Consider the following 15097-nt stretch of genomic DNA (forward strand, 5'->3'; position numbering starts at 1 on the left):
CGAGTACAATTTGTGTTGTGTCTTCCGGCTCGTGTTCCCGTTTGCTGCTGGTATGCCTCTCACCTCTAATTGCCCTGTGCACCTCTGACAGGCCCTGGAAAGCGAGTTTGTGTCATGTCAGCTGCATCAGTGGATTGACCTTATTTTCGGCTACAAGCAGCGAGGCCCGGAGGCGGTGCGTGCCCTCAACGTCTTCCACTACCTGACCTACGAGGGCTCCGTCAACCTGGACAGTATCACTGACCATTCGCTCAGAGAGGTACAACACACACACACACACACACACACACACACACACATCACCGCCCCACCCTCGCTCACGATAGGCACAGCTTCCTGTCTCTATTTGTCCTGACATGCGCTGGAGCTCCAGGAGCATTCATAACATGCATCTGTCAATCAATTATTGTGTCATGCAAATGTAACCCGTGAGAGAAACTGGCAGAGCGGCTGACTCATCAGGTTTACCTTCAGATCAGCGATCGTTTCCTTGATAACCTGCGATATATGAATTCCCCCCCCCCCCACCCTCTCAGATAATCTCTCAACATCTGTCCACGTTATTCGTCGATCTTCCTCACGTCGGGGTTTCTCCGCTCCTCCCTTGTATGCACTGCAGACTGTAATATACTGCGATCAGATCAATGAATCTGACGGAGCTCCCGGATCAATCGCCACAGGTCAATCAGGCAATAGATGGAGGGAGTGAATCCTCTTGTTCTTAACAAATTAATTGAATATCTATCAGCGCGACCCGCACTACTCGTGAATAGCTTAATTGCGTTCGGGGGGGAAAAGGGGACCGGAGAGCGCGGCAGCTGGCGTGCATTGTGGCGAGCTCGTCTCTCCCTGTGATATCCACCATCTGCTGTCTGCAAAACAAGTCATTTATATACTGTCACTTCCAGGGGCGCCTTTATTTATCAAGTGACCACTATGCAAATCACCTGCAGAAGATTTGGCTGATCTAATTGCCAAACCATATTGTGCGCGGTTTGGTTTTCATCACTTTCAGAGCGATTTTAGATGTTGCCTGTTTATTTTGTGTGTGTGTGTGAGGTGTGTGTGTGTGTGTGTGTGGGGGGGGGGGGTTGCTTTTAGCTGTCTTCCTGCCGACTGCTACCCCGAGAGATGACAGCGCTGTTAGTTAGTTGCACGTTAGGAAACCTGCTACTCAGACTCCCTAATTGTGCCCAGTTGATGCAGCCAGCATTGTGACACGTGGACGTATTTGTGCAGGAGGAAGAAGTTGGCTCAGCTAATTGCAGCTGATGTAATGTGGATATGACGAGCACTAATTAAGACGAGCCTTCACGTCCTCAATCACGTCTCTCGTTCCAGGCAGACGCTTTGTCTCCCACGTAATCTAGAGTCAAACCTTGTCTTTGTAATATCTAATATTAAAAAGTACAGTGTTCCTCGTTGGGTTCTATTTAACGTTAATGGGAAATTTCTTGATTCAAGTTCAACTATTTTCCTGCACAGTCTCTAGTATCAGCATTAAGATTTGGTAGCTGATTTGCTGCAGGACTTATTGTGCCATTATTCCCATCCCTTGGCTGAGCTCATAGCGGCCGGCGTGCGAGCTGCCTGTCTGAGTCACTGGAGGTGCAGCGTTGGAAAAGGGCCCAATGAACTTCTGTCGAAATGTGACTATCGACTCCGGGATATTGATTCGTCCACGGGGCCTGACAGGTGAAACTGCCGATCAGGCATTAGTCACAACAATTAAGGCGTTTTGAAATGTCAAGAAATTAGAGGTCGTGAGAGATCATCTCCCGTGCGCGTGTCAGAGGGAAATGATGACACTCCTCTGTCTGACACGCCGCTGGGCCTCTGGATGAGGGGCACGGTGACAGCTCTACTGGGCACACTGCCAGAACAGTGGCCATTCGCTGTGACGCCTCTCCTGACAGCCTTCTCTTATGGAAAAACATGACAGCAGAGCCTCGATTCAGGCCCCGCTGTGCCACTCAGAAGTAAACAGACAAATTATTCATCAGCAGGACTCTATTCCTCCTCAGCTGCCACCCCCCCCCCCCTCTGAATGAACAAAGATGGCGAGGTGTGCTGTGGCTTTTCCAATGAAGAGCTTTGAAAGCAGTTGACGCACTTTTGATTTCACCTTGACATTCTCATGATGATGGGACTTGATGAAGGGAAGTGTTTAAAAGCTTGACCCTTCCTGCGTATCCCATATCATAAAGGATTCCGTTAGAGCTGTATTAGAGACCGTCCCTTTCCCATGGACACAATGTTTAGGACATTTCTCCTGCCACGCACAGTAGTATGTGCACATGTCGACTGCTGAGCTGTCAGTCAGGAAACACCCTCGGGCCAATTCTTCCTTTGTACTTAAGCACCGAAATTAATCAAGATAAGCTTAAACTTAACGTTCCCACTGGCATGTAAGGAATGTGTAGTTTCACGTGAGAAAATGGAGCAATTATACAAATGGTTTGTTTGGTGTGTTTACATGTACAGTACGTGAATGTGCCTGTATTGTTCTTGTAGTCACACTACACGACTCAAAAGCCAGATGTACCTGATGAAAGCAATTTGCTGTGCGTAGATCTGCGGGATCCGTCGAGAGGTGAAAGGTGGAGCAGCTTCATATTTGTAGGAACCACCACCCTGTGCTCAGGTGTCGTGACTCAGCCTGATCCCACGCTGCTTAGCGGGTCAGAGCAAGGCCGTGTCTGCATTCTGTCTGACAGAGCTGTGTTGTTGCTGCATTGCATGAGTGCACTGGAGGATGCTGCTGGGCGACCATTCTCCACAGAGCCTCTGTCACCAGTTTGAACAGCAGATAGGGGGAGAGAGAGAGAGAGAGAGAGAGAGAGAGAGAGAGAGAGAGAGAGAGAGAGAGAGAGAGAGAGAGCGCTGCAGTCTCTCACCTCCGGATCGGATGAGAACAAAGTCGGAGGGACAGACGGGCGGACACCGTGTGTTATGATGGATGTTTGGTGTTCACCCAGGCAAGGCCGCCGTCGCTGGGAGGAGGGATCATCCAGATGGCTTCGACAATAAGTGTCACTTATCAGCCAAAAACCAGGGCCTGAAGTGACGTAAACTAATGAAGTGCCTGTTTAGTGCTCTCCATCGCAGACCGAGATGCAGATACGTTTCTGACACACCTCAGAGAGGATTAGTGTTGAGGCACCTGAGAGATATTGACGTGTTTTGATCATCTCGGGGAGGAACATGCTCTTGAGTTGACCTTCAACGAGTCAGACCCCCCTCCCCTCCTCACACCCCTCCCCCACAAACACAAACACACACACACAGACAAATCCTCCGCCTCACACTTATGGGAATAATTGATGCTGTCTGAGACGACCAAATCGGGACATGCAGCAGCGCAGTATCCCGAGGTAACAGATTCATTACAAGGAACCCGGTGATGCTTTCCACATGGCCCTCTCAGCCTTTATGATGTCCGTATCGAATTTCTTTATTTGAACCGACACTTTGACCCTCACCCCCGAACCTAACCTTAAATAGCCATAGTGTCAGTCGCTTATTACTTGACGGACTGGGTTGTAAAGAAATACCGAGCAACACTTAATGGTTGCCAAATGTGCTCGGCTACTCGCATGAAACTTTCACTTCTCCGGAGGACGAGCGCTCGCCGTGCAGGGACGGCACCTTTTTTGGTGCCGTGTGGGAGACAGGGAGCGACCAGAGTGTGTGTGTGTGGGGGGGGGGGGGGGGGTACTGGGGGCAACTGTTTGGCTTGCAGGTGGCCTGTCCCGATCCAGCATCACCTCCCAACGTCCCGTGTCACATCGCTCACTGTGGCATGTGCTACCCAATGGGCGCTGTTGATAGTGAGTGGTGTGTACAGGCGGAGGAAAATGAGGGCCAGTCACCCGGGCAGTCGGAAGGGCGGGCGGAGGGCTGAGCGATGCATGTTCCATTGTGCACGGTGGCAGTGACGGACGTCTACAAGCTCCCCTCTGATGGTGGAAGTGGCTCCAGTCACATCAATCACTCCCACCGTGGAGTGCCCCACTTTCAGTCAAGCTCAGCAGCTCGTACTGCTTGTTTTCTTTTTTCTCATCTCTCGCTGGAAGAGAAGGAAATCTTTTGTCTATTTAAACGGAAGTTATTTTTCTAATAATAGCAAATTCCTCTGGGGTTGTGTTGTGTTGTTCTCAAGGTGTGATTTGCTGTTTCTTCATCAGTCTCATTCATCCAGACTCATAGTTTATAATCCATAAGTCAACCTGCATCCGTGTGTGTTTCTGTGCATCTCCTGTTTGTGTGTGCGTGTGTGTGCATACACATGCTTTTCGCTTTTGTCTCAAGCACAATAACATCTGAAAGCGGGCGGCCTGCTGCAGTCCTTGCTGGATGTCACTCCAGGTTAACGTTTGTGCAGTTGGGGCCCCTGCGTCTGGAAATGGGAATGGTTAACTGAAGCATGTTAATAGGAAAAGGCTTGTCTCTTCCATACTAACACTTGGATGACTCTGCAGGCTGAGGGGGGGGGGGGGAAGGGGGAGAGCCAAGGCGGATTTGGAGTGCACCCTTTTCCCTTTGCCTCCCCCCCTTCCTCTGTGGCACGGCTGAGTTAGGATTTGCTTGCATTGTCAAGTAACGCATTGACCCATCACTTTGATGCATATCGATTGTGACAGCCGCTCTCTCACTCTCTCTGCCTCTCTCTCTCTCCTTCTCCCCTCTCTCTTCTCTCTCTCCCGCAGGCCACAGAGGCACAGATCCAGAGCTTTGGACAGACGCCATCTCAGTTGCTTATTGAGCCACATCCTCCACGCAGCTCCGCCATGCACCTGGTGAGAGCATTGGGCATACTGGGAAAAAATCCCCTGCACCTCTGGTAGAGGTGTGTGCGGAGCAGGGTGCCGGCAGTTTGCAGGAATCGGCTGGAGACGGAGATTCTTTATTTCTTGTTTACCTCTACTTCCTTCAATCCACTCCTTTTATAAGAGAATATAAATATTTCAGAAGTCTCACCTCATTTAGGTCAGACCGGCAAAAATAACAACACGATTTTCAGAGCCAGTTGTCTGCACTGCTTCAGAGCTGCTTCTGCCTGCTGGCGGTGTGGTGTAAAGGGAAGAGTGCTCCCTACTGGCCTGCTGGTAGCTTCCCTCTCTAATCCATGTGATAGCCAGCCCAGCCCTCATTACCCCCACTCTCTGTGTCTCTCTCCCTACCAGAAAGTTTGTAAGGCAGATCCCTCCGAGACCTTTTAGTTCAATTTTCTCTACTTCTTTGCAACAGATGTGAATGTTTTCATCCACTTCTGTCAAAAGCCTCCAGTATTAAGGATGAGAGTTGAAGCTGGTTCTCTCCCAGTGTTGTCAGAGTCACTGTCTCCTCCGCTGCTTTTTACACATGTAGCTCAAGCTTGAGATGAAATTTACAGAATGGGAAGCAGTAAAAAAAAGAAAGTTACTTCCTGATACATGTGTTTGATGTGTGCTCCGTCTCATATGAACAACCTACTCCATCCCAGTCATACATGTCTCACCCCTGTTTGACCAACCCCTTGTCTGACTGTACAGTCCCGAGGCTGCAGTGCTTGAAGCCCTCCTCTGTGTCTGATCCCACTTTTGTTTCCTCCAACCTCCTCACTAATTAGCTCTTTCCAGTCTTATTCTCCCCCATCTCTTCATCTTCTCTATCCCTTACCGCCATGCTCCTCTTCCTCTTCCTCTCTCCTCGTACCCCCTGCTCCTCCACCCACCATCGCACATCCCTCCGTCTAACCCCACGCTCCCCTTCTCTCTCTCATCTACTCACCAGTGTTTCCTTCCACAGAGTCCTCTCATGTTCAAGGACCAGCTGCAGCAGGATGTCATCATGGTGCTGAAGTTCCCGTCCAACTCCCCGGTGACCCATGTGGCCGCCAACACCCTGCCCCATCTGATCGTCCCCGCTGTGGTCACCGTCACCTGCAGCCGCCTTTTCGCTGTCAACCGATGGCACAACACCGTCGGTGAGTGGAGTTCTCTTAATGTGGCAGGTGATGTGTTCAAACAAACACATATGTGCCTGAGAACTCCCACAGCAGTGGCCAAGCACACAGTCCTGCTCACTGTGCTCCTAATAGAGCTGTAGCCGGGCAGCCACGCGAGAGGCTAGCACCTCTCAGGTGAGCCGACCACGAGTGTTTCCACATGTTCCTTCTCAGACATGTGTGAACAACATTACCCACAGAGCCCCCCCCCCCCCCTGAGAGCCAGCCTCACCTCAGGGTCAGAGGGCCAAAGCAATGGTTACAAGGAAATTAGGCCGCAACTGCACCACATTCTCCTCACACGTCTCCATCTGTCACTAGAGGAACACACCGAGCTCAGGACCAAAGCGTCTGCACCGTGTGGCTGCTCCGGCTGCTCCGGCTGCTCCCACACTAATGACCACAGCTGCACAACCCTTGCCATCCTGTCGCAGAGGAAGGGAAATGTGGTTTGGCTTTTCAAAATAATGAAGATAATAAGGCATGTTGCTATTTCGAAACTGGCTCCGGAAACTGGCTCTCATGAATAAAATGTCTCCATTCAGTTTGACAATTTGTCCAAAAACTGTAAGACAGATGGAAATCTCTTTCTGATGGACCTCCAAGACTTCAATCTCCTGTTAGAGATTATGAATGAAGTAGGCTCTGAGAAAGGGAACAGGTGTGTGTGTGTGTGTGTGTGTGTGTTTCGGTGTGTATGAACTTGTCCTTTTATAGTCATGAGGCCCAATTTTTGCTCAATATCATCATTGAGAGGACATTTTTATGTTGTGAGGACATTTTAGCTTGTCCACACTGGTGGTTTGAGGGTAAATACTTGGTTTTGTGTGTGTTTGTGTGTGTGTGTGTGTGTGTGTGTGTGTGTGTGTGTGTGTGTGTGTGTGTGTGTGTGTGTGTGTGTGTGTGTGTTTGTGTGATTGTGTGTTTGTGCTGAGGTTAGAAACAGCACCAATGATACATTTCCTGATGCATCTCTGTTTGACTCCAGGTCTCCGAGGAGCCCCGGGCTACTCTCTGGAGCAGGCCCATCACTTACCCATAGAGATGGATTCTCTGGTCGGTGAGTAAACTTCATCCGTTTGGATTGAAACTGCAACATCGAACTAACAAAATAAAATAGACCAGACCCTTTTCTCCTCGTAGCTTAATAAATAACTTTGCTCCAGTATTGACACGTGTTCTGTTCATTTCCCTTCCCCCCCACCCCCCCACACACACACAGCCAACAGTACTGGAAGCAACAAGCGTCAGATCACAGACCTGGTGGACCAGAGCATCCAAATCACCACACACTGTTTTGTGGTGACAGCTGACAACCGTTACATCCTGGTGTGTGGCTTCTGGGACAAGAGCTTTCGTGTGTACTCCTCGGAGACAGGTAGGTTACAGTGTAAACTCTGTTTCCTATGGAGGAGTGCGCTGATGTGTGCAGGGCTGAGTGCCATGGTGGAGATTATACTGTATTGTCACTGCTGACAAGCCTTGTACGTAAAAAGGATGACTATACTTCAGTACAGTCGAAGTTACTGCTTGGTGACAATATCTATATACATATATATATACTTGTTTTAATGATTCCAAACTTGGGGACTGACCCTGAGGAAACTTAAATAATGAGGGGGGGGTCACAAGGAAAAGATTTTATTTTATATATTCCTTGAGTGTTTGTTTTTCTCTCATTAAACTTCACTTGACCTCTTTGGGCCTTTTTTAAGTTTCATTTTAAGAAGCCACAAGCCAATAAGACTGGGAACCACTGGTTTATATGAAGATATGTATTCACCATTTGATATAATATATAATATATATACATATAATATTCCCTTTACTGCAGTCAGCAGGTTCTGAAATCATTACCTACAGTCGTTTTTTTGTATTTTGGCTTATTACCAACATTTTATACACAAACTAAAATGGTGTATGTACCCTTATCCTCTTTAGGGAAGTTGACCCAGATAGTCTTTGGCCACTGGGATGTGGTGACGTGTCTGGCCAGGTCAGAGTCTTACATCGGGGGAGACTGCTACATCGTCTCCGGGTCCAGGGACGCGACCCTGCTGCTGTGGTACTGGAGCGGCCGGCACCACATTATTGGTGATAACCCCAGTAACAGTAAGTTAGCATTCATACACACACTCACACATACACACAAACACACACACACACACACACACACACACACACACACACAGAATGTGTACAGTGGCACGTGTACTACCCTGTAAACAAAGTAACAAAAAACTTTTTACAGATTCACCTTTGAAATATATTCTTTTGTATGTAGAAGTAAAAACCTTAAGAAAAAAGTACATAAGTAAAAAAAAAATATTTTGCTCCTTTTTAATTGTTTTACAGTATTGGTAGCAAAAATCTTTGCTTAGGTCTAGAAAATGAAATACTACCTAAGAAATCATATGATAACTTATCTGTTCTATGGCTGTTTTATATTATTACTTCCACCAGGGAGGTAATTTATCTGATTTCTGGTTGTTTGTTTGTGAGCAGAAGTATGCAAAAAACGACTTAACCAATTTCCATGGAACTTTTCTGGAGGGGTGCGGCTTCACCCGAGGAAGATTACATAAAATTGTGGTGCAGATCCAAATCAGGGGGTGGACTCATGACAACATTATTTCTCTTCCTTTAAAGTTTGTCGACAAATTCCTTTATTTCTTAGAGAATCATTAATGGACCTTGATGGAAACAAAGTCCAGCATTTGTTAGGGACTGATATTTATGAGTGTGTGTAATTAGGTACAGATCCAACATTGAAGAAGAGGCCTCTTGATGTCTTGCCTTTTTAAAAAGCTTGACCCCCGTGTGAGATCTGTGCTGCTCCTCTCACTTAAGTCGCTGATTCTCACTGATTGTCTGTGTTCACAACAATCCGTCAGGGTCAGGAACACGTGAAGCAAGGAGGCCCATATATGGAGTGAAGCGGAAAAAAACAAAAGATGAGGAAGATGAGTCTTTTTAAAATGTATTTCTGGCTGACGATACAAAGCGAGTGTGCGCGAGAAGATCTCGTGTTTCCAATTGTCACAGATTTTAGGCGCTGCAGATTAGTTGCGAGTGTTCTCTAATTAACTTCACTGAGGCTCCGACAGTTAATTAAGAATTTCAGCATGGTTGCCTCCAATTAGCGAGGGGCAATCGCACTTGTGTTTTCTGCAGCAGGAAGAAGAATTCCCCTGGTATTCACGCTGCCGCGGCTTACCATGCATCTTCAGCGGACAATAAGGGAGGGAAGGTCCATCACCTCATCTTTAAAAACAAAAGATAGGACGTGATTCCCCCGGATCAAATCGTCTCTTATCAATATCTCATCGATTGTGTCACGATGGCCGAATCCAATGTGCTGCACAGCACCGGGGACGTGGGGGTGTAGCTGTGAAGGAGCAGGACAATGACTCAGAAAGAAAACATTGTGTCTGCTTGAGCTTTATTCAAATCTCCTTCATATCAGTCATGTTCAAACATAGACGGCAGCCATTTGCACGGACCCTCAGGGATCAACTGCTCCCACCATTTGTTATATCTTCACGTTAATGTCACAAAGCGCTCGCAGCACCAAACTCCTCTTTATTCTCTCACTTACGGCCTTATTAATTGATCAATCTTCTCCAGGAGTCTCATCCTGCTGATTTCATGCCTGTTATATTTTCTATAAGGCCGGATGGAGGTTGTGTGAATATGCAGCAGCCGCCTTTGCCCGAGAAATTGATTTCACCCGTGCCCCAAAAGGCTGCACGTGTCTTAAATGTATAATAATTAAAATAACTTCCAGCTCAATCATGGCCCCTGCCGCTCACACTCGGCCCATCACACCGGTGCCAGGGGATATTTGCAGCGGGTAATTGTGGTGGCTGAATCCTGCTCGTCCCCAGGGCTCAGAGCGGGGGGGGGTACGCGGTGCAGGGGTGATTGAATCCTTTGTCGGGTAGGTGAGCTGCACGAGGTCCCTTTTTCTCCCAGGAGGCTTTTTCTGACACTTGTCCTATTCAGCCCCCCCCTCAGCAGCGGGCTGTGGGACTGACAGCACTGCTCAGGTCCTGGTCTCTGAGGGGCCGGGCGGCATCGATCACAGCCCGGCTCGCTGACTGGACCTGCTGCAGCTGCAGAGGGCGAGGCGCCGAGCCGGAGGAGGAGATGATGGGGGCGAGAGGGAATAATAGAGGAGGAGACAAGTCGGACACATGTCCACATCATCCATTAGGACATTACAGTCTGGGAGGAGGAGAGAGAAACTTTCACTAAATTGGGGGAACTTGGGGAAACTTGTGGAAACCAACTGGCACATCATGTTAATCCACTGCTTCAGTTTCCATTCAGTGCTTTAATTTGAGTTTGTTACTATTTGGCTGAAAGAGGATCAAGATGCTAACGACCCACACAATTAACAGGGATTAATACACATATGAAAACCATTATTTTACTTGTTTCATCATTATATTCATATCTGTATGTGTTTGTGGTTAAAAACAGAACAAATTAATTTATTGCGTTCAACTCTCCCCTTTAAAATGCTGCTGTCGATTGATTGATTGATGAAAAGAGAAGTAACTCTCCCTGCGGTGTTTAGGGAAAAGGACGAAGCGTTACACGTTGTGACCGTACCACCAACAGCATTTCACAACCCCCCCCCAGCTTTCCTACTTGACACGCTGGTTCTGGCAGTACTGGAGGTCGGCTCCAGGTGTCGCGTCCCGCCCCTCACTAACCTCTCCCCGGGCCGCCATCAATCATGTGACGCACACGATGAAGTCAAGTGGCTCAGGCTGCCGGGACTGGGCATCCCCGCATTTACATGACAATTCAGAGGGACCTCCCTGCTGGCAGCTGTGTGTCACCATCACCCTGCTTGTGTCCATGTGATTTTATTGCCTAATGAAGGTTTGTTGGTTTAGACAAACAAAATGCAGCGTTTACAATGGTGTAAAAAAAGCTTTCAGGTGCAGAACATATATTAAACCAAGTCTTTTATTTAAGGATGTTTTGTATCTGTCGTCTTTTAGCCGACTACCCAGCTCCACGCGCGGTCCTGACGGGTCATGACCAGGAAGTTGTGTGTGTGTCCGTCTGTGCAGAGCTGGGCCTGGTCATCAGCGGAGCCAAAGGTCAGTGTGTGTGTCTGAGAGCAGCCACATACCCCACAGTCCCACATTGTAACTTCTACATTACCACTGGACGTCCTCACTCTATGTTCGATGTGTTTGGGTCTGGCAGAGGGTCCGTGTCTGGTCCACACCATCACCGGGGACCTGCTGCGGGCCCTGGAGGGGCCGGACCACTACCAGCGGGCGCGGCTCATCTCGGTGTCCAGCGAGGGCCACTGCATCATCTACTACGAGGGGGGGCGCTTCTGCAACTTCAGCATTAATGGAAAACTGCTGGCACAGATGGAGGTCAACGACTCCACCAGGGTGAGCTCACATTGTGACACCGGTATAAACTCCAGGTATGGATCTGGGAGTTCAAACCCGCACCAAGGCTTGTGCCCTAGATCCGCCCCTTTGTCCAGATCTGCTCCAGAACCTAATGGGTTCTCCCTTGGGTTCATGTCCGACTTCCCTGGAGGTCGGTTCAGTGGTTTTTGTGTAATCCTGCTGAATGACACAGAGGAAAAGTGCCTGTTTATTCGGACACTGACTCTTCCAACACTTTAAAGTGAACATATAGTGATTGGGTGGATGTCATGTGACTGAATAGAATAGTAAACCCCAAAATTTGAATAATGCTCCACAGTCTGTTTGTGGATCAGTTATTTTCCATCACCTGGCTCAAGGGTAAATAACAATAATAACCAATCATTCATCTTGAATCTGTACTGAGGTGTAGCTGCACCTCACTGTGTTCTCTGTGATATTCTCCTTTCAGGCGATTCTCCTGAGCAGCGACGGCCACAACCTGGTGACCGGGGGGGACAGCGGCGTGGTGGAGGTGTGGCAGGCGTGTGATTTCAAACAGCTCTACGTGTACCCGGGCTGTGACGCCGGCGTCCGGGCCATGGACCTATCACACGATCAAAGGTCAGAGCAGCCACTGAGAATGTAAACAGATCATCATCATGTCTCCAGCTCATCACACACACACAGTCACATCTACTGTTTAAACGAGGTGGATCCAGGTTTTACACATCATCCTTTGTCGGATAATGAGGTTTAGATGAAGAAAAGCCAACAAAGACATAAGATCTGCAGGAAAATGTGTTGAATCTAAATGATTGTGTTTATTTTAGTCTGATCAGATTGAGACAGAGAGTTTGTCTCCACAGAATCATTTTGTGAGCTTCTGTGTTTACAGACGTGTGTTGACTGCGTGGGCTCACATGGGAACACGCATGTTTGTGTGCACGTCTAAATGTTCCCACTCGTCTTCAGTATTCTGTGTGTGTGCGTGTGTGTCTGTGTGTGTGTGTGTGTGTGTGCGTGTGCGTGTGTGTGTGTGTGTGTGTTGAGGTAAAAAGCCTCTCGCTGCCTGTGTTTTGTGGTTGTCAGTGTGTGCTTCAGTAAGTGTAATATCTACCGTCCTTCTTCTGAAAATGAAACCATGTTGGATAAATAGACACATGTACACAATGCTGTCGGCAGCATTCGTTTATTTTCCCACCTCGATGTTTGCGTCCGGAGTCATGATAGGTCGCCCCGATGGCGGTGGCGGGGGGGGGGGGTGCAGAGTTTGCTCTGGGGCTCTGAGCGTGATGTCATCATGTGACCCTGGCAGCCCTGAGAGGTTTTCGGGTCTGAACATCGAGGCTGAACGTCACTGCCCCCGGCCAAACGCTCCTCACACCCCAAAACAAAGGCTCCGTTTTTTTAAATAAGAGTAAAAACAGAACCTGAAATATGAAATCACAGGGTTTTATTTAAGATTTCTTCCAAAATCACCCTTTTAATATTTTAGGATCCCCTCGATTCATTTATTGGCTCTTTTCCTGGATGTGTTGACATTAGGTGGAACACAAGGGAGCCCAGCTCGGTTCCAGAGGGGCCTTCTGCTGCAGCTCTGTTCATTGTGCTGCAGCATTGAAGCCCTCGGGCTGTAGCAGTATAAGACGACCCTGTGAAATCAGCTGCTTTTCCTACATACCAGCCGGCCGTGGACACAAGGGCAGAGGGGTCGCAGGAAGACACTGGGACTCACTGGTCCACTGCAGTTGTCACGGAAACCCAGTGATTTACTGTCACTGCCCCCGATCGGCGCCTCGGCTCGTTGAATAGACATTTTTAACAAAACGTTCACGTGCGTGGAAACAATCTTGGGTGTAACTGTGGTTTTCTACTTTTTCCTGTTTCACGAAGTTTGTAATATTTGCTGAAACTGGGATTTGATGTCACATCTTCATGGTTTTTTGTTTTCTCTGCAGGACTTTGATCACGGGGATGGCGTCCGGCAGTATCGTGGCGTTTAACATCGATTTCAATCGGTGGCACTATGAGCATCAGAACCGCTACTGAGGAGACACACAGCAGGGGGGGGGGCGAGTGTGCAGAGAGGAACAGCGACAGCCAGGGGGGCGGACCACCGAGTCCAGAGGTGCTCCACTGGTTTGGGCAACATCTGCATGGTGAAGATGATAAAGAACAAACGGGGCTTGTGTCAACTTGTTGCCATTTGTGTGTTTGCTTCACAATCCCAACACAGTCTCTGTGGTTGTCACCTGAGGACCAGTGGGACGGAGCCGAACTCACCTGCTGTGGTGGACGAGGAGACACTGGGATCCAGTTTAAGCTTCGAAACTGACCTGGATGTGCGATTTAAAGTTCCTGTATCAAACTGTGAAAAACAACAAATGTATCCCCTGTTCAAAAAACATTTATACAACATTTGTATGACGGATACATGTCTCACTTTTTCTAGCAACATTAATATAAAGTGTAAATATGGACAGTGTAAAGATCTTAAAGCTGTTAGTCTGTAGCCTTCATGTTCTAAACCTCTCAGTCACGTGAACCATGTGGAAATGTTCAAAATGGCGTCGTTGCACTGCAGACGTTAGTGACCTGTGTGTGTGCGGCCATCGTCTGCTCTCTGTCATGAACGTGGTCCGATGTGCAAACGTGAAAATAAACTATTGTTAATTTGTCGTTTGATCGTCTAAATGGAAGAAAAGTCTAATTCAGTGTGAGTCTGTCGTGAAGTTTTTGTTTTCGATTACCACGTCAACAGAAATGATTCATTGTGATATTCCCATCCTTACTTTATATTTAGGACTATTTTGTTTTATTAATGGCAAAGGATTGAAATACTGAGAGCAAACTCATCAAATGATTCAAGTGGGAAACAGCAGGATTGTGTTGAAGCTGTTGAAGCCATTATTTTAAGAGAAAGTGTCATTTTTAAGATCTACAATTGTTTGCTCTGCGGACATCAATCTTCTGACTTGTGCATCTCAACACTTTTTCAGTTTTTGCCCCATTTTTGCACAAAACATGAGCTTGTTAATTTCAAGTCTGTGAAATCCTGATCCAGCTGTGACACCATGTATTGTTAAGCAATATAAAGTCTGATGAAGGTTCTCAGCTGTTTGACGATGAGAGGATCTGATGATGAGCAGAGGAATGTTCCAAAAAGTGACTGTGAGCTATTTTTGGTGAGATGAAAAAAAACGGTTGTTTGTGTGTTTAGCCGCGAGACGACGATTTTTAAAGTGAACAAAAATATGCAAAATGATTTTGAGTTTGCATTCTTCGTGTCTGTCGGTGCTAAAAGACAAACGCCGGACCCGGAGCTGAGGTCGTGCATGCTAACAGCCGCTCAAGCCATCGGGTTTACTCTGCTCTTCATTACTGTGAATCTATCTGTTTCACAATTTGTGTATTTTGATTTTATTTAAGATTTTAAGAAACATTAAGATTTGTTTTTTTCCAAATAGTTTCTGCTTATGCGATAAATCAAAATGAAGAACTGAATTGAACTGCTGTCATTTGTTGTGTTGTTTTTTTTAATACAAATGAATAAACACACGAGTCTCAGGAGTTTTATTTGTTGAGTGAACGTCCTCTTAAAGATGCATATTTTCATTTAATCTCAATAATTAAATGATTTATAACTATAGGTCAGTAAATGAATAATAAAGTGGGACTGAAGACCTTTTCATTGTTTGAT

The 15097-nt window shown here is 47.4% G+C and overlaps 1 protein-coding gene across 3 annotated transcripts in view; it reads left to right on the forward strand.

Annotated features, from left to right (window-relative positions):
* The window catches only part of nbeab (neurobeachin b), a 172283-nt gene extending 157316 nt beyond the window's left edge, over positions 1 to 14967 (forward strand). For all 3 annotated transcript variants that reach the window (XM_062385419.1, XM_062385417.1, XM_062385418.1), the window contains 10 exons: positions 92 to 259; positions 4710 to 4799; positions 5791 to 5968; positions 6978 to 7049; positions 7212 to 7367; positions 7931 to 8101; positions 11005 to 11106; positions 11216 to 11412; positions 11867 to 12018; positions 13356 to 14967. In XM_062385419.1, coding sequence (XP_062241403.1) covers positions 92 to 259; positions 4710 to 4799; positions 5791 to 5968; positions 6978 to 7049; positions 7212 to 7367; positions 7931 to 8101; positions 11005 to 11106; positions 11216 to 11412; positions 11867 to 12018; positions 13356 to 13446 — 1377 coding nt within the window. In that variant the 3' untranslated portion in view covers positions 13447 to 14967. The remainder of the gene's footprint in view (positions 1 to 91; positions 260 to 4709; positions 4800 to 5790; positions 5969 to 6977; positions 7050 to 7211; positions 7368 to 7930; positions 8102 to 11004; positions 11107 to 11215; positions 11413 to 11866; positions 12019 to 13355) is intronic.
* Positions 14968 to 15097: the final 130 nt, after the last annotated feature.

The sequence above is a fragment of the Platichthys flesus genome, chromosome 4 (genome assembly GCF_949316205.1).
Source record: "Platichthys flesus chromosome 4, fPlaFle2.1, whole genome shotgun sequence".
NCBI lineage: Eukaryota > Metazoa > Chordata > Actinopteri > Pleuronectiformes > Pleuronectidae > Platichthys > Platichthys flesus.